Source organism: Miniopterus schreibersii (assembly GCF_964146895.1).
Source record: "Miniopterus schreibersii genome assembly, chromosome: 2".
Classification (NCBI taxonomy): domain Eukaryota; kingdom Metazoa; phylum Chordata; class Mammalia; order Chiroptera; family Miniopteridae; genus Miniopterus; species Miniopterus schreibersii.
In genome coordinates, this window is record NC_138102.1 from 152,485,655 (window position 1) to 152,510,189 (window position 24,535).

General features: G+C 38.1%; 1 protein-coding gene across 1 annotated transcript in view; it reads left to right on the top strand.

Moving 5' to 3' along the window:
• Positions 1–1,179: 1,179 nt before the first annotated feature.
• AMN1 (antagonist of mitotic exit network 1 homolog) overlaps positions 1,180–24,535 on the top strand; it is a 46,555-nt gene continuing 23,199 nt past the window's right edge. Inside the window, exons 1-5 of the mRNA XM_081129793.1 lie at positions 1,180–1,333; positions 6,037–6,169; positions 19,341–19,485; positions 20,964–21,181; positions 21,497–21,553. Coding sequence (XP_080985919.1) covers positions 1,296–1,333; positions 6,037–6,169; positions 19,341–19,485; positions 20,964–21,181; positions 21,497–21,553 — 591 coding nt within the window. The 5' untranslated portion in view covers positions 1,180–1,295. The remainder of the gene's footprint in view (positions 1,334–6,036; positions 6,170–19,340; positions 19,486–20,963; positions 21,182–21,496; positions 21,554–24,535) is intronic.

The window sequence follows — 24,535 nt, forward strand, 5'->3', positions numbered from 1 at the left end:
TTATCTTAGATACACAAAGACAATAGACAATTCCAAAGGTAAAGACTGACCTTTGTCAAGGAAGCTACAGGCCTGAGACCTGACTACCCACCTTGGCCCGCTCTGAGTTAGGAATTTTTACGTTCAGACCACGCTGTGTGGTCACCTTCCATTTCTGGGCTTGAGGCCCGCAGGCGTCCCCCGAGCTTGTCAGGCGCCCGCAGGCCCCACTGACGTTGGAACCTTCTGAACAACTAGAAAGAATGTTACGGCTCCAGACCACCTGGCATCTGGCTGATTACCATCTTGAACTAATCCAAAGGCTGAGAATGCAGGGCTGATTCTTCTCAAGAATGTGACTTTTTATTATAAAAACTCTCAGCTTAAGATTGCAATAACTTGGCACAGTGACAGATGGTTACAGACTTAAAGTGGTGATCGCATCATAAGGTCCAGACATGTCAAATCACTATGCTGCACACCTGAAACTAATAGAATACCCTATGCCAATTATAATTTTAAAAAACTGAAAACAAAAACTCAGCTTTTCTTTTTCGCAACACTGTGGGTAGTGCCTAGTTGTGTTTCTGACTTGAGTATCCGAGGATCCTTTAGTAATTCTCTGTCATTTATTTCTAGCCAAAGCCTCCTTACTGTAGAATCTTTTCTGATTTGAATATAAAACCCCCTCCTCCGTGATGAAATTCTTTCGGAACTTTTTTTGTTGGCATGTAATGTCCTCATCTGTAAAACAAGGCTCAATAATTCCAACTTGACAGGATTAAGTGAATATGGTTAATGACTGAAGGCACGAAGCGCAAGCGCTCAGTAAACAGCAGTGACCCCCAGCTCCTCTAAAACGCTCGGTCTAACAGGAGGGGAGCCTCCGGCGCGCACCGCCAAACGCACGGCCCAGCACCAAATGCTTCGCTGTAGTAAGAGCAGCAACCCCTCGGCGACGCGCGGCAAGAGGTGCGCCGAGCTAGGCTGCGCGCGGGGCTGGAACTCCCGCGGAAACCGCCCGCAGCTGGAGCACGCGAGGCGGAAGAACTACAACTCCCATAGTGCCTCACGCGAGTTTAGGGCTCCTCTACATTTTATGACTCCAGCCCCCGCCGCGAAGCTCTCAAAGACTCCATCCCAAGGGTTCTCTCTTCGCCTTTCAGTCCCGAGCGTGGCGCCGTCCCAGTCTTCGGAAGCGACCGCGTGACGTCACGAGGTCCTACGCATTGTGTGGAGAGCAGGAGTTGGAGGACGGTCTCTGGCTGGGTTCGGCGGCCCTGGGACTGCGGAAGAGGCTCTGGAGGGCCGCCGCGATGCTCCACCCGGAGCCGGTCAGTCAGCTCCTGGATCTGTGAGTGCACCCTGTCCCCGCCTCTTCTTCGCCCCGGCCCAGTTTGGCGCTGCTCTCCCTCCCGCCCCCTTTCCATCCCCGGACCAACGTAGAGGCCCAGCTGGTGTTTCTCCTCCTGGGTGCCTGGTTTGTCGTCTCCTCGGTGAAGACCGTTGTGCCCAAGCGGGCGGCTGGGCAGGGCGGCCCCTCCGGCCTCTGGCCTGGGCGTCCCAGGTGGTGTCCGAATCCTCAGCCAGCCTTCACAGCTCGGCGCCCCGGTAGTTCCTGGCAGGGGCCTGCCTGTGACGGGGGCTGAAGCGCGGTTGAACAAAACACTAGATGGGCTGTCCAAAGCCTTCAGCCAAGTTCCACGCAGTGCCTGTAACCGGGATAAATATTGATTCTTTGAGGCAGCGTGAGATACCTGGGTGCATCTCTGCCTTTCCCAGCTGTGTGGCCGTGGGAGAGGAACAGCCTCTCTCTGTGCCCAGTGCTTATCTATAGAATTAGCGTAACAGTACCTGTGTCGTGGAGCTGTAGTGAGGGATAAACTTAACTCTAAAGCCCTTAGAAGGATACTTAGTGTCAAAAGACATTTCAGAGAGCTTTACTTGATATGAATATTTTATTGAGTGAGACAGTAGCTCAGAGGCATGTGGTTAGGATGGCTTATAAAGTGAGACGGAGGGAGTTGCTTAACCTTTAGGATGGTGGTTATCATGGGAGTTTTCAGACAGCAGGGGACTGGTTAAAAGTGATTATCTTATATTATTTTTAGGAAGGCCATTTCTAGAAGAAAACATAGGAGAATGTCTTCATGAACTTAGGACAGTGTAAGAGCTCATAAACAGACACCAAAAAATACGTATAAAGAAAACACTGATGTAGTGAACTTCGTTAGGATGTATTTTTGTTCAGCAGAAAACATGATTAAGAGAGTGAAAAGGCAATCCACAGAATGGGAGATATATTTGCAACATTTATAACCAATAGAAGGTACATGTCTAGAATATAAGAGGAATTCCTACATATCAGCAAGTAAAACAGTCAACCCAAAAGAAAACTGGGCAAGATACATAAATAGATACTCCATAAGAGACCATCCAACTGCTCAATAAAGAAATGAAAATGCACTCAAATTAATAATCAGGTATTGTAATTTAAAGCCACAATGCATTGCTACTATACACTCGCTAAACTGGCTAAAATTAAAAAAAATGGCAATGCCAAGTGTCAAGGATGTGGATTCCAGGAACTCTCATCAACTGATGGTAAGATTGTAATTAGTATAAACACTTTGGAAAACTGTGTGGCATTAAGTTAACATATGTATACCCCGTGAGCCAGCATGTCCACTCCTAGATATATATTCAATTGAAAACACAGGTACATGTGCACAGGAAGACATGTCCAACAGTATTCATATAAATATTAAGAATAGTAAAAAATTATAAACTACCCAACTGTGCAACAACAGTAGAATAAGTTGTTCAGATGGTGGAATATTATGCAGGAGTGAAAATGGACATGAACAAACTGAAAATCAAAATGAACAAAATATAGCTATCTGCATCAACACAGATGACTCTTGCAAACATATTAACAAAAGAAGTCAAAGATGGTAGAGCAATGTTAAAGCCAGACTGAATAGAATCTTAAGTGAAAAACATTAATATGGGTAGAGAAAAACACGACTTAATAATAAAAGGACTATTTCACCAAAAAGTAGAATGATCATGAATTTACAACTAACATCATAGTCTTCTTAAAAAAAATTGTCACGAGTACCTGGACAGTTGACAAATTCAGTCATAGTAGAAACTCCATACACTACATTTAATAAAGTACTCTATGTTACTTGTGGATTTACTTTAGTATTAAAAGTATAATAAAATCATATACAGAAACTTTTAAAAACTTTAGGATAGACATCTGTAATATTTTAAACAAAAATAAAAATTATACATTAAAAATAAATAAATAAATAAAAACGTTAGGATAGTAGTTGCCTCTGAAAGGGAAGTAAAGAGAGTAAGCCTGATTAAGTGTTCAAAGGAGGCTTTAATTGTATCTGAAATGTTTTATGTTTTAAGAAGGATATCTGATATGATACAATAGTAGCATTTTAAACTTCTAGGTTTTGGGTACATGAATTTATATCATTCTCTTTTATTTTCCTGTGTTTTTGAAAAACTTTATTTTAAAACAGTAAGCATATAAATTAGCAAAAACTAGTACAGATGAAAGGAAAACTTTCAAAATACAAGTATTGTAAACTAAGAATTCTACAGATTTAGAAGAAAAAAATAACAAGAATTAAATAATACTATCAATAAGCAATCATATATTCACATAATATATTCACAGAGCTATTTAGACACATATATATAAAATACAGAGAGAGAGAACATTGCATCTCTCAAATAGAGAATATACATTGTCTGAATATTTATAGAGCATATACAAAATCAGTCATGTATTTGACCGCAAAAACAACTCTTACAAATTTAAGTAAAAAAATAGCAAAATGGACAAAGGCTATGAATAGACAGTTTAGAGAATAGTATATCTAGACAGCCAGAAAATTCATGAAAAAATGTTGTTTACTAGTAATTAGAGAAATACAAATTAGAGTAATAATGAGATACTACTTTTCACCCATTAAGATCTTCCAACATTTAAAAGTAGGTATATCTTGCCTGGCCAGCTTGGCTCTGTGGTTGAGTGTCGACCATGTACCAAGAATTCCCCCATTTGATGCCTGGTTTTCGGGCAAGATCCCTAGCAGGGGGCGAGCAGGAGGCAGCCGATCGATTCGATACATCGATGTTTTCTATCTCTCCTCCCTTCTTCTCTCTCTAAAATCAATAAAAACATATATTTTTTAAAAACCATAGTGCTGAGTGAAAAACTAAACAAATCTATGACAAATACCATATACATAAGTTAGAAAGACATGCATACAGCAATCGTGTGTAAAGGACAAATACAATAAAAAGAGATGCACAGTAGACATTAGAATGGTTTCCTGGAGTGATGGAGGATGGGATTGGGAAATGGAGATAATGAAAATAAATGGTAAAATAAATAAATAAAATGAACAGTAATACCTACTGCTTGAGGGATGTAGAGGGAAAGGAACCCTCCAATACTGATAGAAATACCAGGTATTACAGGCTTCCTGGAAAACAGTCTGACAATATATGTTAACATATTCTAGAAACAGTGGAATGCTTATCAATAGGAGAATGACAAAGTAAATCATCCACACTAACAGATAGCTATTAAAGGAGAATTAAAACTGTACTTGAGCCCTAGCCAGTTTTGCTCAGTGGTTAGAACGTTGGCCTGGGGACTTCAGAGTCTCGGGTTCGAGTCCAGTCAAAGGCACATACCTCAGTTACAGGTTCAATCCCAGGCCCTGGTTAGGGCGCATGCAGGAGGCAACCAATCGATGTGTCTCTCTCACATCAGTGTTCCCCCCCCCACACACTCTTCTTCTCTCCTTCCCTCCCTCCCTTCTACTCTCTCTGAAAAGCAATGGAAAAAATATCCTCAGGTGAGTATTAAAACAGCAACAAAACTATACTTGACACTTTAAAGAATTTCATACGATATTAAATAAGATAAGGTAGAAAAGTGAGTATAGAATGCTGCCATTTTATGAAACTAGTCCTCTCACCCTTTAAGTGTATATGTGAGTATATGTGTGTGTACAAGCACAGAGAAAAATATGAAAGGGCAGACACTAGGCATGAAGAATTAAACTAATGAAAAGGGAAAGGATAGTGAAAGGCAGATGCCACCAGAAGAAAAAAATAAAAAATAAAAATTGTGCTAAAAAAATTCAAGTGAGTGACCACATTTACCCATGAATGTAAAATTATGTATACATGGGGGTATTTGTAGGTGGAAATTAAATAAGATTTATATTTATTTGTTTAAAGTATGAGTTTCTCAGATAGTTGGAATTTCAGGCTGCATGTGCATATGTTGGTCATATGGGTCTTGGTTGTTGCCTGCTGTGATAACTCTGGTTTTAAGCATATACAGTCCTGGCACTAAGTTTGTTTTCTCTATGATTTGTACTATTTGTGGAATCTTTGTGATTATAGTTTCCTCTAGTGATTTCATTACCTGCATAATTTTTAAGAAAAATAGTGAATACAGGTTTGATGGTTAACAGATAAAACTTGTCAATTAGAAGGCCCTTACTTAGGACTATGGGACTGAAATGTCTTAGGATTTAGAGAGACTGACTTAGAAAAAACACTTTTTTTGATCATACAGAATGCATTTTAGCAAATGAGGCATGCAAGAAAAAAGGTTAAAAATCACAGCAGTTAAAAATCACTTCTAAGAGGAAGAATGGCTTGGTCGTTACTGAGCACAGACTAAGCATTTGAATCTTCTGAAGCTTAAGTTGTAAATATTAATATAAAATGTACACCCTCTTCAGCAATGTTGTAACAGCTATATATGGTGCCAGGTGGGTACTGGAAATATTAGGGGGAACACTTTGTAAAGTATATGATTGTTTAACCACTATGCTGTACAGCTGAAATTAATACAGAATAATATTAAATGTAAACTGTAATTGAAAAATAAAATTTTAAAAATGTACTCTCTTTATGAAAGGACTAAGTGCTAACAAACAGCATTAAATAAATACTAAGAATCAATACTGATACAGTATAATTTACCATATTACATTTGTATTTCAGATGCCTTTGGTGCTTCACGAAGAATATTTCCAGATATATCACAGACATTAAGCCTTTGCCTCCCAACATAAAAGATAGACTGATTAGAATGATGAGCCTGCAGGGACAGATAACAGATTCAAATATAAGTGAGGTAAGAGTATGTACAACTATAAAACAAGCATATTATATTTTATTGTTTTGGTATGGTTTCAGAGTTCTAGAGCAATGGTATATAGTAGGATTAATAATAATTTTAAAATATAATAAACCATCAGGGTTCTTTTTCTCTCGAGATAACCAAAATGTTCACGTGTAATAGTCCTAAAACATCTTCTACCATTCTTTCAGTTACTTCCCTTGTCTTCATAGTACCAGCACCCTTGATCTCCATGTTTTCAAAAAGTTTTAAACTCTTTGATCAATTATACTTCAATAAAGCTGGAAAAGGTTTAATGCAAGGTGAATAAACAGACAGTGAAAAAAAAGGCCCAGGATAAGAAATATATGTAACATTGTGACTCTAGTACACAAACTGTACTTACCTGTAACAATACAGCAAGTCCTCCAATAACATCATTTTGTTATAATGTTGATGAGATGCCATAGGAACTTTACTCTTATTTTTATCAGTTAGCCTATAAAATTGATTTCAGTATATGTCATTTGACTTAAAGTTATAGGACTTATCAATGTTGTTAAGTGAGAACTCACTGTATTGTGTGCAGTACACTTGGATATTATCTATTTTATTCTATTATGTCTTATTTCCTTTAAAAATGTTGATCGCAGCCTACTAGATTGATTTTATCTATTCATGGATAACAATCAGCAGTTAAAAATCACTCTTCTCGCCTGCCCGGGCGTGGCTCAACGGTTGAGCATCGACCTAGGATCCAGGCGATCGGGGTTCGATTCCCCGTGAGGGCACATGCCTGGGTTGCGGGCTCGATCCCCAGATGGGGGCATGCAGGAGGCAGCTGATCAGTGACTCTCTCATCATTGATGTTTCTATTTCTCTCTCTCCCTTTCCTTTCCTCTCTCTGAGATCAATAAAGATGATGAATATAAAAAATAAAATAAAATAAAGTAGGTGCCAATATTAAAAAAAAAAAATCACTCTTCTAAACTATTCTCACTTCTCTTCTGGATACCTCACTCCTACTAATTTATACTTATTCCTTTCCCTGCAACCTAGCTAAAATTGGCTATTCTTTAAGGCAGTCATATAGTAAGGGTCTCCCACCTGAATTAAAATCCTGGCTTTGCCCTGGCCGGTGTGACTCAGTAGCTAGAGGGTTGGCCTGCTGACCAGAGGGTCTCAGGATCGATTCCCAGTCAAGGGCACATACCTCAGTTGCAGGTCCAATCCCCGCCCCAGGTCAGGGCACATGTGGGAGGCAACCAGTTGTTGTAACTCTGTTACATCGATGTTTCTCTCTCTTTCTCGTCTCTCTCTCAGCCTCCCCTCCACCCTCCCTTCCACTCTCTAAAAAAAAAAAAAATCAATGGAAAAAATATCCTCACTCTTTGGATGAGAATTAAAAAAAAAATCCTGGTTTTGCCACTCTTTCTGACATTGAGCCTCAGTTTTGTTTTTTGTCTTTTTAAGAGAACTTTGCTTATATTTTTAAAAAGGAAGAAAAGAGAGGAAAGAAAGAAGGCAGAGAAGAATCAAAACAGGAAAGATACTGGAAAAAAAAACTTCCCCAGGCCTACCTCCCATCCCTAAGACAGTTTTCCCAAGTCCTGCGCGTATGTGTGTGTGTGCGTGTGCGTGTGCGTGTGCGTGTGCGTGTGTGTGTGTGTGTGTGTGTGTAGGCTGCTAACACCGTGAGAGTGTCCCAGGGCGGGTCAAGTTGTTGTCACTGTCCAAGCCCCCTCCCTGCTTTCTCTGTAGGGCCCCAGCTTCACCTGCTGTCACGTGGGGTGTGTGTGTGGGGGGGTGGTAAGTGAGTCTCTGGGGTTACAGCCATCATCACTGTCTACAGAGATTAAAACTACAGTAGTCCCCCCTCTCTGTGGGGGATACATTCCAAAACTCCCAGGGTATGCCTGAAAGTGTGTATAGTACTGAACCTTGTATATACTATGTTTTTTCCTATATGTACATACCTTTTCACTTAAAGGAAGCCGTTTATGGCTTCTCTTGGGCATATCTGAATTGCCAGCATCATTACTCTTGTACTTTGAGGCCATTATTAAGTAAAATAAGGGTTACTTGAACACAAGCACTGCAATACCATGACAGTCAATCCGATCACTTAGATGGCTACTGAGTGACTAATGGGCAGGTAGGGTATACAGTGTGGATACACTTGACAAAGGGATGATTCACATCCCAGGCAGGATGGACTAGGACAGTGAAAGATTTCATCATGCTACTCAGGATGGCGCACAACTTAAAACTTATGAATTCTTTATTTCTGGAATTTTCCATTCAATATTTTTGGACCATGATTGACCACGGGTACCTGAAACTAGGGAAAGTGAAACTGGAGATGGGGAGGACTACTGTACTAATTGATGTCTTTACCACACATTCTCCCCAAAGCCTGTGATCAAAAGGAAACAAACTCTGATGGTAGCACTCCAGCATATGACTGTGCCTGTGACTTCACATTGTTACTGTGCTTCAGTGTGTCTTAGTGTTTCTTCTACATCAACCTGATGCACCTTTAATGCTTTATTTCCCTCATGTTGGCTTGCATTTGAACATAGGCATTTTAGTGTTGTAGTCTACTTATCTCTAAGGAGGTGGAGTAATATCAAGTTCTTACTGTTGATGGGTCTGTGGATATATATAATTTATGTGTGGCTCTCGGATGAAACATAATACTGCAGAAAACTGGTGAGTTTCCTCCCTTCCCCACCGTCCCCACTTAATCTATATTTCAGTGATTTAAAATTTTTTATGGCAATCTTTAATATTCATTTAAGCTTAATTTCACCTGAATAGAAATGGGCTAAGGGGATGAATGAGATAGAAAAAATAAAAGTGTGATTTTCCTTGGTGCTCTTCCCCTAACCCCCATCCTTACAAGAGTCCTGCTTATGAAACGAGATCTAACTTCTGTTGTAAATTGGCACACATCTTTGGATAGCTCTCTTTGAAATATTTTCTTTTTATAGTCTGAATGGAGAAGGCCTTTTTTAACATGGCACTGTGAAAGAAAAACAGCAAAATGGAGTTGATAATGTCAAGAGAGCAATCTAAAATGGAGCCAGGAGGCCTCCAAGCAGCTGAGCTAACACAACCCCTTTATATGAAGTTGAACTTTTAAAGTGAGCTAAACCACAAATGGCTACATCCTGCTACAGTTTCTGGAACTGGCTCTGTATCACTGAACTGTCTATTAAGAAATAAAATTTTCACTTAGCGATAGACACAAGCAATCAATTATGTATAGCACAATATAAGCCCACTTGCCAGCACCAATCACAGCTCTTTCAAAACAACTTGCGTAACCTTTTGGAAACCCCCCCTTTTCAGTTTTTATAAACTCTCTTTCCCCCTTAGAACACAGTTGGGTTTCTACGTAAATCTGTGTGTCCAGAATTGCAATTTTTAAAGACTCTAAATAAAGCTTCTGTTTGCTTTTCAGTTCTTTTTGTTTGTTTGGTTTGTTTTATTCTCCCCTGAGGATATTTTTTCCAATGCCTTTTCAGAGAGAGAGTGGAAGGGGGAGAGAGAGAGAAACATTGATGTGAGAGAGAGACATCAATTGGTTGCCTCCTGCACGCACCCAATTGGGGCCAGGGATGGAGCCTGCAACTGAGGTATGTGCCGTTGGCTGGAATCCAACATGGGACCCTTCGGTCAGCGGGCTGATGCTCTAAGCACTGAGCAAACCAGCTAGGGCTGTTTTTCAGTTCTTGGTCAAAATTAATTGACATTACATGGTGTCAAAAAGTGGGATTCAGAGTGACTTACCTGTCATTCCAGTACCTTCATGGATTTGAGTTAGGTACCAACAAGGGTCCATTGCCCTCTGTTGTCTTCCTGGTGGTCCCAGATCATTTTGGTAAGTTATCCTGGATCGGAATCTCCCTCCTTGGTTGAGGTTCAGGCTCTATTTGGGCATCCTCTCTTGTGGGCTTTTGTGTGTGTGTGTGTGTGTCTATGGGACTTAAAATGCCTATCTGGTGAATAATTACTCTTTTAAAAAAATGGGAGGTTCACTTTAAAAAATATATATGTTTTTATTGATTTTAGAGAGGAAGGGAGAGGGATAGAGAGAGAGAAACATCAGTAAAAGAGAGAAGCATCAATTGGCTGCCTCCTGCCCTGACCTGGAATCGATCCAGTGACCTCTTGGTTCATGGGTCGATGCTCAAGCACTGAGCCATACCAGCCTGGCGGGAAGTTCACTTTTAAGGGATCAGCTGCTGAACACCTACCTTCTGGAACTTGTGCTGGAGCTATGTACGAAATTACAGGCCCTGTCATCTTGCAAAGTTCTATCTTGTTGAACCATAATTACCTGGGATAATACAGTTAAACTGGCCAATTTGGGGCCCTTTTAAAATTCCTATTTTAATCTATTTGCACCGTCAATTGAAAAGACTGCAAAACTAAGCAACCTTATAAGGCAGCAATTTTCAACTGGTGTGCCACAAGAATTTTTAAAACATGGAAGACCTGACTATTTTAGTCAGGGCACTGACCTCTTTTCCCTTAGATTGTCAAATAAAAAATGCCAACAGCCAATACAACAATAGCTATCGGGTGTAAATGAATCAAAATCATACCTATTATTTTAGTCATATCAACAAAAAATATATTTTTTGATGTGCCAAAGAATTTTAGTACTTTATGTGTGCCATGAGATGAAAAAGGCTGAAAATTGCCATTGTAGGAAGTATGTTTTAATTGGCATTTTGAGACCTCCAAATGTACAAATGATTCAAAAATTGCTTCTCTCCAAAACACAAATTCTAAATTAACCAAAGCAAATTCTGAGTTATCTCAGAGGCTTACTCAACTTGAAGAAACTTCTAAATATCCTCCTGATGTCTCCTTATCTATACCATCCTCTCCTTTGCCTCCTGCCTTTCCTTTCCCTCCGTATCCTTCACTCACTCATCTCCCTTTTTATAATGAAGCAACTGAGTCTCCATTAGGTGCCCCTCCCCCGCTCTTACCACCCCATTTGAAGTCAAGCCGTTGGATGGGCCTGGCTCAGGATGAGAGACCCTTATTTCTTATATCCCATGGACTAACGCTGAGCTCCATGCCATTACTAAAACTTTTCCTAATCCCAAAGAGGATCCCACTGGGTTTGCTAGAGAATTTCTGCTTACTATCCAAACATGTGAGCCAGAGTTCTCTGACCTGTGTCCACTTATCCACATGCTAGTAGGAGAAGGGCATGCTAGGGAATAGAAACAAGGTGCATGGAAAGACCCTATGAAAGACTTCTCCCATCTAGGACAAGAAGCCATGAATGAAGTCTGAAAGCTGGCTAACCAGCTTCATGGAAAGATACCTGAGGCTTTTCCTTGAGTTATTGATTGGAAGAAAATGTAAAAATATGTTCAAAAACGCGATGAAACTGTTTTTGATTACTATGATAGATTTGAAAAGTTTTAAACTGTATTCCAGCATAGATGAAGTCAATGAAGACAACTCAGTGCTTTTTAATTTATTCTTTGTTGAGGGTCTACAAGGCGAACTTGAACAACAGGTTAAAAAAGTTACAACTTAATTGGGCCACCATGCAAACGCATGATTTAGAAAACTATGCTGAGCAACTCTCCTGAGCTGTATAAAAGCATACCAGAAAGAAAGCTGCATAAGCCTTAAATGCCCAAATTCAGGCAACCTGAGTAATGAATCTACAATTACAACAATTGATGGCTAAATCTGCCTTTCAAGGTCCTCAAGGCAAACGACCATTTGAAGGTTTTGTGTGTGTGTGTGTTTTGTTGTTAGAGGAAGGGAGAGGGAGTGTGTAACATTGATAGGCTGCCTGCTTCATGTCCCCTACCAGGGATTGAACCCGCAACCTGGACATGTGCCCTCACCAGGAATCGAACAGGCAACCCTTCGGTGCATGGGACGATGCCCAGCCAACTGAGCCACATCAGCCAGGGCTAAAGGGGTGTTTTAATTATTGCAAAAAAGATTATTTAGAGCTCAAAAGGCCTATAGCCTGTAGAATTTGTGAATCCCCCTCAGGGATTCGATCAAAGTTTTCTTAGCAGTAGGGTTCTGAGGATCAAAAAGGGGTTTTCCCATGCTTTTAACTAATTCCTTAGGAAAAATTGATCTATTGGGAATGAAGAAACTAGGGCCCTGGTGGATATGGGAGCCACCTTATTTTATCAGTTTTTAACCCTGTCAGCCTCCATTTCTCTCCCTTTAAGTACTGAAACCATACAAATGGTAGGAGTTTCCGATTGGCCCATGACTGGCTCCAAATCCCTTCCAATTCCTTTTCAACTTGAACCTTTCCAAGGAACTCATTGATATCTTTTAGTTTCCTCTGTCCCTATTCATCTCCTAGGACAAGCCTTTCTTGAAGCTCACAAAACCCATATTTTCTCTCAAAAGGGGAAAATATTCTTTTTTAAAAAAATTTTTAAATTTTATTTTTGTTTAAAATATTACAGATGTCCCTTTTTCTCCCCAATGACCCGTTCCACCCCGTCCCATCATCCTCCCCAGTCCCTCTCCCCACCATTGTCCATGTCCTTGGGTTGTGCATATATGCATCTAAGTTCTTTGGTTACTCTCTCCCCCTCCACCCACCCACCCTCCTCCATCCCTCTGACATTCCTCAGTCTGATCTATGCTTCCATGTCATTGAATCTATTCTGTTCATCAGTTTATTAAGTTCTTTAGATTCCACGTATAAGTGAGATCATGTGATGTTTGTTTTTCTCTGCCTGGCTTATTTCACTTAGCATAATTTTCTCCAGGTCCATCCATACTGTCCCAAAGTGTACGAGATTCTTCTTCTTTACAGCTGCGTAGTATTCCATGGTGTAAATGTCCCACAGCTTTTTTATCCACTCATCTCCTGATGGGCACTTGGGCTGTTTCCAGATCTTAGCTATTGTAAACTGTGCTGCTATGAACATCAGGGTGCATATATTCTTTCCGATTAGTGTTTCAGGATTCTTAGGATACATTCCTAGGCATGGAATCACTGGGTCAAAAGGCAGCTCCATTTTTAAAAAGGGCAAAATATTCTTACATCTTAAGCTTCTAACTAATGACTTTCATTAGTCAAGATCTATGGAGATTTGTTAAAGATGTAAGAGCCATAAATAATGTGGTCGTACGTAGGCACCCAACTGTGCCTAACCCTCATACTTTATACCTTACTGTCAGCCATACCACGAAAAAGTAAATCCCTTTTGGTAAATCTTTGTAGTGCTTTTTTTTCTTTTTTAGCATCCCTGTTGATCCTGAAAGCCAGTTCTTACTTGCTTTCACATGGGAAGGACAATATACTTGGACAGTCTCAAGGTGACACTGAAAGTCTGACTTTCCCCACATTTTAAAGGCAGATATTGCCAGTATAGAATTCCCTTACCCCAGTTCACCCTATTACTCTATATGAAGGACCTCTTCCTCTGCTTACCCTCAGAAGCATCCCTTGAATATAGCCTCCACCTCCTTGAGAACTAGCAAAAAAGAACATAAGCTATCTAAAGAGAACATTTAGTTCTGTAAAACTCCTTTGCCTTTAAACCCTTTGAGGTGTGGCTAATGGACTATTTAGTTGCCCCCTTCTCAAGAATATAAACGGGTTAGTAATGATTTGTATGTTTTCTCTTTGGGTGGAAGAATTCCCATGCCTCAGAGCCACAGCCTCAGCAGTATGTAACATACTCCTAGGAAAGATCTTTCCCACCTGGGGAATCCCCTCAGAACAACATAATGACCAGGGAACTTCTTTTACAGAATAAATTACACAATGTGTTTGTAAGATCTGGCCAGTTTTGCAGCATTCCAGTGTGTTTATCATCCCAAGTTTTCTGGTCTTGTAGAATGGACTAACAGGCTAATCAAAGTTCAAAATGACATCCCGACCAGGTGGCTCAGTTGATTACATCATTGTCCCAAGACGCCAAGGTTGTGGGTTCCATCCCCATTCAGGGCACAGACAGAATCAACCAATGAATAAATGGAACAACAAATCGATGTTTCTCTCTCTCTTTCCCTTCCTCTCTCTCTAAAAAAATCAATAAAGTTAAAAAACAACCCACACCTCGAAATGCAAAACTTATAGAGACTTTTAATCTCCCTTGGCATAAGGCTCTTCCCTTGATATTGCTCAACCTAAGATCTACTCCTTTCAGCAAACATAGACTGTCTCCTTTTGAAATTATTACTGGCAGACCCATGAAATTAGGTCAAGGAATGCATGAACCCACACTGCCAAAAGGAAACCTCCTGCTCCACTATAGGAACTTATACGGGCCCTTAAGAATAACAGTTGGTAGAGCAAAATTTATATAGCGTGCTCCCAGGAGAGGATCTACAACATCATTATCTCCAACTTGGAGATTATGTCTATTGGAAATGCCATCTCCATAAAGATGCCCTTCACCCCCAATGGAGAGGGCCATATCAAGTATTACTAAATCTTGTGCTATTAAACTTAGGGGTATTGACTCATGGGTTCATGTTTCTCATTTAAAAAGGACACTCACACTTGAGTGGCCCTTAGCCTATTGGAGGTCGTAAGCTGAAAATCTCTAAATAATCAAAGATACCATTAGAATTTTCATTCTGGGTTTAAAACAGATGACACCTGATGTAGACAGCGCTCTCAAGACCCTGGACCAGGCCAGTCATACGTGATTCCACCTAGCAACCCTTATACTTCATCTTCCCTTTAACCACCTTTGTTTCATTTACTGATTATATTATCATTGCCTAATTTTTGCCTGAAAAAACTCTTAATAAAATAGTCTTCCTTTTTCTAGCTCTTTAGTCTAAATTTCAAGATGAACATACTCAGATTCTTATGTCTGCTTGCTGCAATGACTACCCTATTTGCTCTTCAACACTCTTTTGCTCCCACTATCCAACGATTATCTAACAGTGTCAATTTAACTGACTGTTTGATATGTACCCAAGCTAATTATATTCATGATGAACCAGAATTAGTGGCTTGGCCCTTAAGCCTTGAAAGCTTATAAAACCTAACGACATATGGAACATTTAACCTTCCTGTAGCCAAATCTATCTATAAGGTCTTCCCAACCTACAAGGGAATGCCCATAAATACAATCTGGACTTATAACTTGTCAACTGTTTTGAAAATATAAACAGTTCAGGCAGAATCTGGGGTTTTGTCCCTTTAAAAATGTATAACTGCAGTCTTTTGTATGATTCAGCTGACCATGAGTTCACATCCCAATGAGTCTTAAGTGACTGCAGTGTTACTTCTTACAATGTCTCTCTAATATGGGGAAATTCAGGAAATAACCCCACTCAATCCTGAAAAGCAGATGTCCTCTCGCTCTTAGGGACTAGATAAAAAAAAATCTGGTATTTGGTGGGAAACAAATGAAATCTCTTAGATTTCAAAAACTTGGAGCAACCAAACCCATGCTAATCTTTCAATCCTGACCCAAACATATAGAAACCTCAGTTCTATTAATTACTCTCATGTATGATGACTTTAATGTCTTCTGCATTGGTAACTATTATGATCATCCAGCATATGGAGAAATAGGACTTAATACTTCACTCAGAGTCTGGGTTGAAAGGCCTAATTACATGTTCTCACTTGTCTTATTAGGTGCCTTGAACAATGACTAAGAGCCACTACTGTAATAATAGTAGCCCAATGCCCAGAGATGTTACAACAAATAAATCTTGACTAAGACCACTTTTACAAAGAACTTTTGATCTGAAGAATATGTGACCTAGCTCAGCTTTTAGCAAGCCTCCCTGTTGCTTAAATATGGCCATAAACTCTCCTATAGTACACTCAGGAAACTACTTTTTCTCCTACATGGGACATGACATACCAGGAATGAGCCTTCCTGGTGATGGGGATCAATATTGCCTTTTCAGTGATGGTCCAGGGATGATTCTTAATGACTTATCATCGACGCTTTCTAAGGAAAGATATCTATCTAAAGAGAGAACTGTGAGAGAAAAACAGAAAAATGGAGTTGATATTGTCAAGAGAACAACCTAAAATGGAGGCTAAGGACTCCAGAAAGCTGAGTTAACACCCCCACCCCCCCATGTGAAACTGAACTTTTGAACTAGGCTAAACCACAAATGGCTTCATCCTGCTGATACAGTTCCAGGAACTGGCTCTGCATCACTGAACTCTCTAATAAGAAATAACATTTTCACCTAGCAGTAGACAAAGCAACAGTCATGTACAGATAGCATAGTGTAAGTCTGCTTGACAGCACTAATCACAGCTCTTTTAAAACAACTTGTATTATCCCCTTTGTCAGTGCCACTCTTTCTGTCTTTATAACCCTCCCCACCCCCAGGACACAGTTGGATTTCTTCCCAAATTTGTAGCTCCAGAATTGCAATTCCTAAGGACCCCAAATAAAACTTTTTTTTGCTTTGCAGTTCTTTGTCATAATTGCAGTTCTGGGGGTCTAATTCCTAAGGACCCCAAATAAAGCAGTTCTTGGTCAAAACACCAAAGTTAGAAACCAAGAAGAAAAAGATTGATGTATTTGGTTATATTAAAATATGATCTTCTTTATGGCAAAAAGAGAAAAGAAGCAAAGTCAAGTAACTAGGAAAAATATTTGCAATATGTATGAAAGTGTATGGGCTTTTTTAATCTTAATAATATAAAGAATCCCCACAAACCAATAAGAAAAATCAAAACAAACAAGTATTATAATAGAAGAATCAGAAAATACTCAAAGGAAAGGAGTACAAATCACCAATAACATGTAAAAGGATATTTAACCTCATTAGATATAAAAGTCACAGTTTGTCTTTTAGTTTGGCAGAGACTTAAAAAAATAGTAATACCCAGGGTTGGCAATAGTGGGGGAAACTGTCCCTTTTATCCTCTGCAGATGAGTGGAAATTGATAAAAGCCTCCTAGGAGGACAGTTTGGCACTATCAAAAGTCCTAAAAATTTTTTTTTAAATATATATTTATTGATTTCAGAGAGAAGAAGGGAGAGAGAGAAAAACATCAATGGTGAGAGAGTCATTGATCGGCTGCCTCCTGCACGCCCCCGACTGGGGATCAAGCCCGCAACCTGGGCATGTGCCCTGACCCAGAATCAAACCTCGATCTCCTGGATCCTAGGTAGATACTCAACCACTGAGCCACGCCCAGCAGGGCAAAAGCCCTAAAATTTTGCTTACCATTGACTCAACAGTTTTACTTCTGGTATTTTTTCTAGTTTAATTGACATATGTCATGTAAGTTTAAAGGAGGGGTGGGGAACATCTGGCCCACGGGTCTTATTATTTGGTCTGGCCCTGCCAATGCAACCATAGGCGGGACTCGAAATTCAGTAAATCTAGGAGCTTTTTTCATAGCGAATTTTTAAGTTGATAATTTTGCATGGCCAGCAAATAATGTTATAAATATCCAAATGGTCCTTGGGAGAAAAAAAGTTCCCCACCCCTGGTTTAAAGTGTTAAGCATGTGATGATTTGATACACTTATTTATTGCAAAATGAGTACTACAATAGGGTTAGTCAGCATCTCTATCACCTCTCATAATTATCATTTACTTCTGGTATTAGTTTCAAGAAAATAATCGGGAAAGCACACAGTATGCTCATCATAATGTCATTTATAATAATATAAATAGTTAACAGTTATATACAGCATATATTATAAACAAGGTACCTTTATTGCTCACAAAATATTATCCCTGTTTTAATAATTAGGATAGTGAAGCACAGAAAAAAACAGAGCTTGATCACACTCGTAGGGTTTAAACTCAGGCAGTCTGCCTCCGGAGTACATGTTTGTTTTTGTTTGTTTGTTTTTGTTTTCCTTTTAATTTTAGAGAGAGTGGAAGAGAGAGGGAGGGAGAGAGAAACATCAGTGTGAGATAGAAACATGGATCGGTTGCCTGTCACAAGTGCCCCAACCCCGATGGAACCCACAACCTGGGTATGTGCCCTGACTGGAAATCAAACCCGAGACCCTTGGGTACATGGGAGGACACTCCAACCAACCAGCCAGGACCAGAGTACATTTTTAATCACTATACTATATTGCTTTCTAAATCAGCCTAAATATTCAACTTAAGTGCCAGTATAGGATGCATTTAATAAGTTATGGAATAATATGCAACCACAATTATTTTTGTAAGAAGTGCTCATAAGTATGTATGATCTGATGTCATTTTTCTTCAAAGACTTTTTTTAAACCCAAAAAACATCAAAACTAATATTTTTCTTTGGGTAGTGGTACTATGGGTAATTTTAGTTATAGGGGTTAAAAACATGGCCTTTGCATTGAGAAAGACCTAGCTCTGCTCCTCTTTTGATTGTGTAGTTTGTGTTGCTATTTAAGCTCTGGATGCCTCAATTCCCTCATTAATAAAATTCAATGACCAGTCTCTCAAGGGTGTGTGTATGTGTGCATGTGTGTGAGAGAGAGAGCAAGAGAAAGAATATTAAGTGACAGTGTATACATAGCACACTCAGTACCCTTACTGGTGAGTGTCCAATAAATTTAGAAATACTTATTCTTATCATTGGTATAATTTTTCCAAATTGTCTGAATGTTTCACAATAATAATACATTACTTTTATATTCAGAAAAGTAAAGCCACTTCTATTTTGGAAAAAAGGAAAGAAAAATACTTCCAGAGAGAGAGCTCAGAATGCTTTAAAATTGATCTGCTACTTGTTGCCCTCAAGTGAATATTCAGTAATACTGGGTTTGTTTGTACTAGGTCCCAAAAATAAGAATGAAGGAGGGACAGTACTAGTACTGTTCTAAATGAGCAGTGCTGGTACTGTATAAGCATTCGGTATATAAGAGGTGCGTAGCTAGAATGGCTAGTAACAGGCAGGAACTACTGGAAGAGAGTAAGCACTTCCACCACGCTGTTTCTACTTCTCAGGTCTAGTGAGACTTGACTCTACCCAGCCGTGGTTCTCAACAGTGCTGTTTGTTCCAATAAAGGCATTAGAGGCACTAGAAGGTGCACGTCCAGTGGGAAATAGGCTTGTTTTTTCCCTGCTTTATGTATCTGTCTCCACACAGACATGTTTCTATATTCTTTGCTGTATTTTCCATCCTCCAGTTGTCTGTTAGGACCACCAAAACACTGACTATGGAATAAACATTCGTATTTATAGGAAAAGTTAATTTTTCAAAATCACGTATTTATTGCAGATTTTACATCCTGAAGTCCAGACTCTAGATCTCCAGAGCTGTGATATTTCAGATACTGCTCTGCTGCACCTGTGCAACTGCAGAAAACTGAAAAAATTAAATTTGAATTCCTCAAAAGAAAACAGAGTTTCTATAACTACAAAAGGTATGTTTATTAACACTGAATGAATTGGTAGATTACTATTCACCATCTGGTATAATTTAGGAGCAAAAAAAAAAGGGGAAAAAAGAAAGTATGAAGATGTCAAAGAAATAGAAACTATCAACAAAAATATTTAAACTAAGATAAAGAATCCAGATTAGAATTCTTGCTTATGACCAGTGCTGAAAGTTAAGAAATACACTGGGTAAGTCACTACCTTGCGTTTTAGACATATTTAAAATAAACATGGATGGATACCTCCATATTTTAAATATTTTGCCTGATACAGTGGAACAAGAAATGACCAGTTCATACTTTGTTAAGGCTTTTTTGATACAATATTACAACAGAAAGTTATCATCAGATTAAATTTAGTAGGCACTCTCCTATCAGTCTGTACAGTGCAGTTTTTAAATATAGCCAGACAGCTGCATTTTAAAGTGTTACTATTACATTAATTAGTGAATTTTTACCTTTTTTTTCAAAATAGGATTTTTTACCTTTTTCTTCACTATAAGAAAGAAGGACTTACTTGACTAAGTTTCTGGAAAATTTTATGGGTCATTGGCTACACTTTGCAATCATTTCAGTTAGCAAGTTAGGATTTTCACAATATTGCAAAGAAACATAAGTTTTAAAATGTTTATACAAATAATAACTCAGAACTTTCATTCTGTACAATGATGAATAAAACAGAAGTTCTTTCTTAAGATATGGAACAACATATGCCCTACACATAAATTTATCATCTTCTGCTTTGTGTATTTTGCCCATAAAGGTATCTTTCCCCAGCAGACTGAAGGGCCCAGGATCTTGAAGTACTCTTTTTTTTATGTGGCACATTATCATGTACCAGTCTCCAACGTGCATTTGCATCAGTTTAATTAGATTTAAGGACTTCTCTTTTCTTGACCCTCAGTAATATTGGTCCAGGCTAACAGATAAGGAGCATGGTGGTAGAAAAGGGCAGAGTCAAAGAGAGAAGAGGGAATGCATAGACAGGTATGATTCCTAAGGATAAGCATGGAAACATTATTTAAGACATTTGGGCAATTTAACTTTGGTTTTTCTTCAGAGGCTACAAGAAAATGGGCTTTATTACTTTAAAATGTTTGTTTTAACAAAAAGGAGACTCATTTACTATTTAATTACCTAATATGGCTCTGAATGACTTGGCTATTTCCTAAAAGCAAATCTGCTCTCTACTCATAAACAGTAAAGGCTGACCATAAATGGCAGACATTCTGAAGAATATACTACAGACTGTGTAGAGAATTCCTGAAACAGTCCAAAGACTTTTAAATAATGACGGCATCACTGAAAAATAAGTATATCCTCGCAGATGGACTATTTTGAAAAGGGCTATCATACAAGTAGATATATCATCATATCAGTACTAGTGATCAATAAAATGAAAATCAGTTACATTTCTCATGTATATACTTTATAGCTCATTGATACATAATTGTGTTTTCCCCCAGGAATAAAAGCTGTGGCTTCATCTTGTTCATTCCTTCATGAAGCTTCTTTGAAAAGATGCTGCAGTCTCACTGATGAAGGAGTCCTTGCTCTTGCACGCAATTGCCGGCTGCTAAAGATTGTTGATTTAGGTGGCTGCTTAGGTATTACTGATGTGTCCTTACATGCATTAGGAGAAAACTGCTTTTTTCTGCAGTCTGTCGATTTTTCAGCTACTCAGGTAAATGAAATATAGACTTGAAATACAGAGGTTGTTTGTGTTTGCCTAATATATTTTCAATGACTCATTAGAAGAACATAATTATTTTTGTTGAAATTGTTGACTACTTCATGCTTTGGTGGTCAAATAATTGCAGCATAATTTGGCACATTCTGATCAATTATTTTAAGTAAGGGTAGAAGATATGTGTGGCTAAAACGCATATTTGCTGAATGAGAGGCAGTAAAGTTATATCTAAATGATTAATAATTTTTAGAAAATTTTACTTCCATCATCTCCCATTTATGTGCTGTGTTGCTTTTTCCCTTTGCTCAGGTATCTGACAATGGCGTGGTTGCGCTTGTTAGTGGACCTTGTGCCAAGAAATTAGAGGTAATTAAAAAATATCTATAAAGATGATGCTAACTCAATTTTTATATTATTCTCAGAAATTATTTTTTAAACTTAGCAGACAACCAATGCCTTATTATCAATTAGGTAATTCCATGGATTTTTGGGGTCTCTATCTCTTTATTCCCAGAGTAAAGAAAAACTGGTAAAGGAGGAGATAAAGTATACTTTAAAATAAAAACCCATTGCCCTGGCCAGTGTGGCTCAGCTGGTTGGGTGTCGCCCTGTGCACCAAAAGGTTGCCTTTCAATTCCCGGTTAGGGCATGTGCCAGGATTTCAGGCTTAACTCCCACCAATTGATGTTACACTCTCACATCGATGTTTCTCTCTCTCTCCTTCTCCCTTCCTCTCCCTCTAAAAATTAATAAAAATATTTTAAAAAGTAAATAAATAAAAACCCATCTTACTTCCAATGAAAGTTCTTATTTTCCAGAAGTTTTAGCTTCTCACATATTTGAGGATAGTCTTATTTTAAATGAAGACTAAAAATTTATCAATGTAAAGTGATAGTCTTTAGAAGTTTCATGTCTGATTGATATTTCTACCAGGACTACTTATTCTCTTGCCATCATAGTTTTCTGGATCTATGAAGGGATCCATAAAGGATACCACTATGTCATAAAATTATTTTTAGCTGAAGGGTTTTGAGAATCAACCCATGCAAAAGAAAAGCTTTGTCTGAACTACCACCCTCGCCCCATCTGCCTAAAAGCAGAGCCTTCCAAAAGAATTCACTTGCCATCAAACCCTCTTCCAGGAAGACTTCCCACAGAGCAGAGATCTCTCCTATTACTGGAGAAGTCAGATAAGAAATTGCATAAACAAAAATTGTCAAAAGACTATCATACCTCCCATGTACTCTCCTAAAGGCCCATTTTGTCTTTCCCAAAAGTCATTTGTTTTTCTCTAAGTGTCCTTTCTCCCCGGCCCCTTCCCCTGTTAAGATGGTATATAAAAAAAAGACAAAATTCTAGCCATTTTGTTGAGCCACTTTCTCTTCAAGCATCCATGTGAATAAACTTTGTCTTTTTTTTCCTTGCTAATCTGTCTTTTGTCAGTTTAATTTTCAGGCCTCCAAGGACAGAATCTATGAGGATAAAGAAAAGGTTTTCCCTCCCCAATAGCCACACTGTACAGCCATTTTAAAAGATCTTAGATTAGTGTTTGGTTTTTGGATTCAATAACCTGTTTCTAAATATATTTAGAAGCCTTTTGTCCTTGGATTTAGGGCTCTTCTTTCACAATTTATAGTGTTTGTTTTTTAAAAAAACTCTTATGTTTAATATAGCTGTGCTTGTCAATAATAAGTCACATCAAATCCTTTTTGGAAGTAAGCATGCTATAAATGAATTGTAAATGTTAGTAATAACTATTGTCATAGAATGGTGCTGCCATGTTTTTGCCAAAATATTTCTCCTTCTTGAGTTAATGCCCAAAGAGATTATTTTTTTGTGATATTTTATATATCTGCATCCTGCTTGTATGTATGTGTGTGTGTATAAAAAATAGCATATATTTATTTTTTATAAACCTTTTAATTAAGAAATTATCATCTTTTTCTTATACCAAGTTCCAAATCCTAAATTGCATCCTAACTGTAGGGGCAATAAATTGCCATAATTTTTACTGTTTTAAATACTAATATTGTTCAATAATGTTAGTATTTCAGCCTTCATGCTCTATATTCATTAGGTTATTTCATTCTTACAACATTATCCTATATTCACCATCATTTTTAATAAAGTTCGCAAACAGATAACCTAGTTTATCACTTTCTAATAAAACCACCAGGAAATTAATTGTTATTGCATTGATAGGAAATATACCTACATATTTACTTTAGCATGATAAATTGGAGCACCAAGCTAAGCACTACATAGAGTGAATATACTTTCACCTATGGCTCATAGCATCTTGGTGCCCACAGTTTCTGAGAAACTGAAATAGAAACTCAACTGACTCTTCTCTTGTGGATATGTAGGCCTACCTCTTATCAGATGCCCTGTTTCAATCTGTGGCTTTTAATTTGTTCTAGTCTGGGAAATTAAATTGTCAATCTTGCTAAATTATTTATAATTTGAAAATAAATTTGATTAAAAATCTAATAACTTTTCCTAAAGCTTGACAGACACTTAGTACAAACTTATGTTACAGCATTTGTTCAACGTCATGAATGTTTCTGAAATCTATTGATCTGAGTTCCCAGTGAGCAGGGACCATTTTGTTCATCATTTTATCCCCAGGTTTTACTGTGGTTACAGACACATGCACCTCAATAAATGTTCTCATATTCTTATATTATAGTCATTTTATAGCTTTCTATAATCTTCATGATTAAAAGTTTAATTTGCTGTGTAAAATTATTTATTTAGTCAACAAATATTTATTAAGTACCTGCTATGTTCTAAGCACTAGCATATCAGAGAACAAAACCTGTTTATATGATGTATCATTTTTTTCTTTAATCATTTTTCTGTTAGTAATTCAGATTGCTTAACTACAAGAAATAACCATATGTTGGGGCATATCACTTTTTTCTTCCATTGCTATCACAAACTAACAAAAATGGAACAAGTAGATCCATAAATATTAATACTTTTTCAATGGTCCTAAATTCATATTGCTAAATTGCTTCCCACATAGGTTATGCTGTGAATTCACAGTTTTTGCCAGGACCCAAATTTGCCAGATAAAATATTTTCTTTAATGCCTTAATTTAATATATTTTAAATGGAACTTGAGTCAAACACAGTTCCTTCCATTTGTTGTTCTCAAATTATATTTCTTTGTCTGTAGCCTTTGCCAATTTATAACATAGGATACATTTTTGCCTCAATTTTTATGAGTTTTCAATATACTCAGGATTTCTTTATTTCTAAGATATGATTAATTATAATATTTACACCAACTTAATATAAACTTTTCAGGAGAAAAGAAATACACCTCAGCTATTAGATAAATCT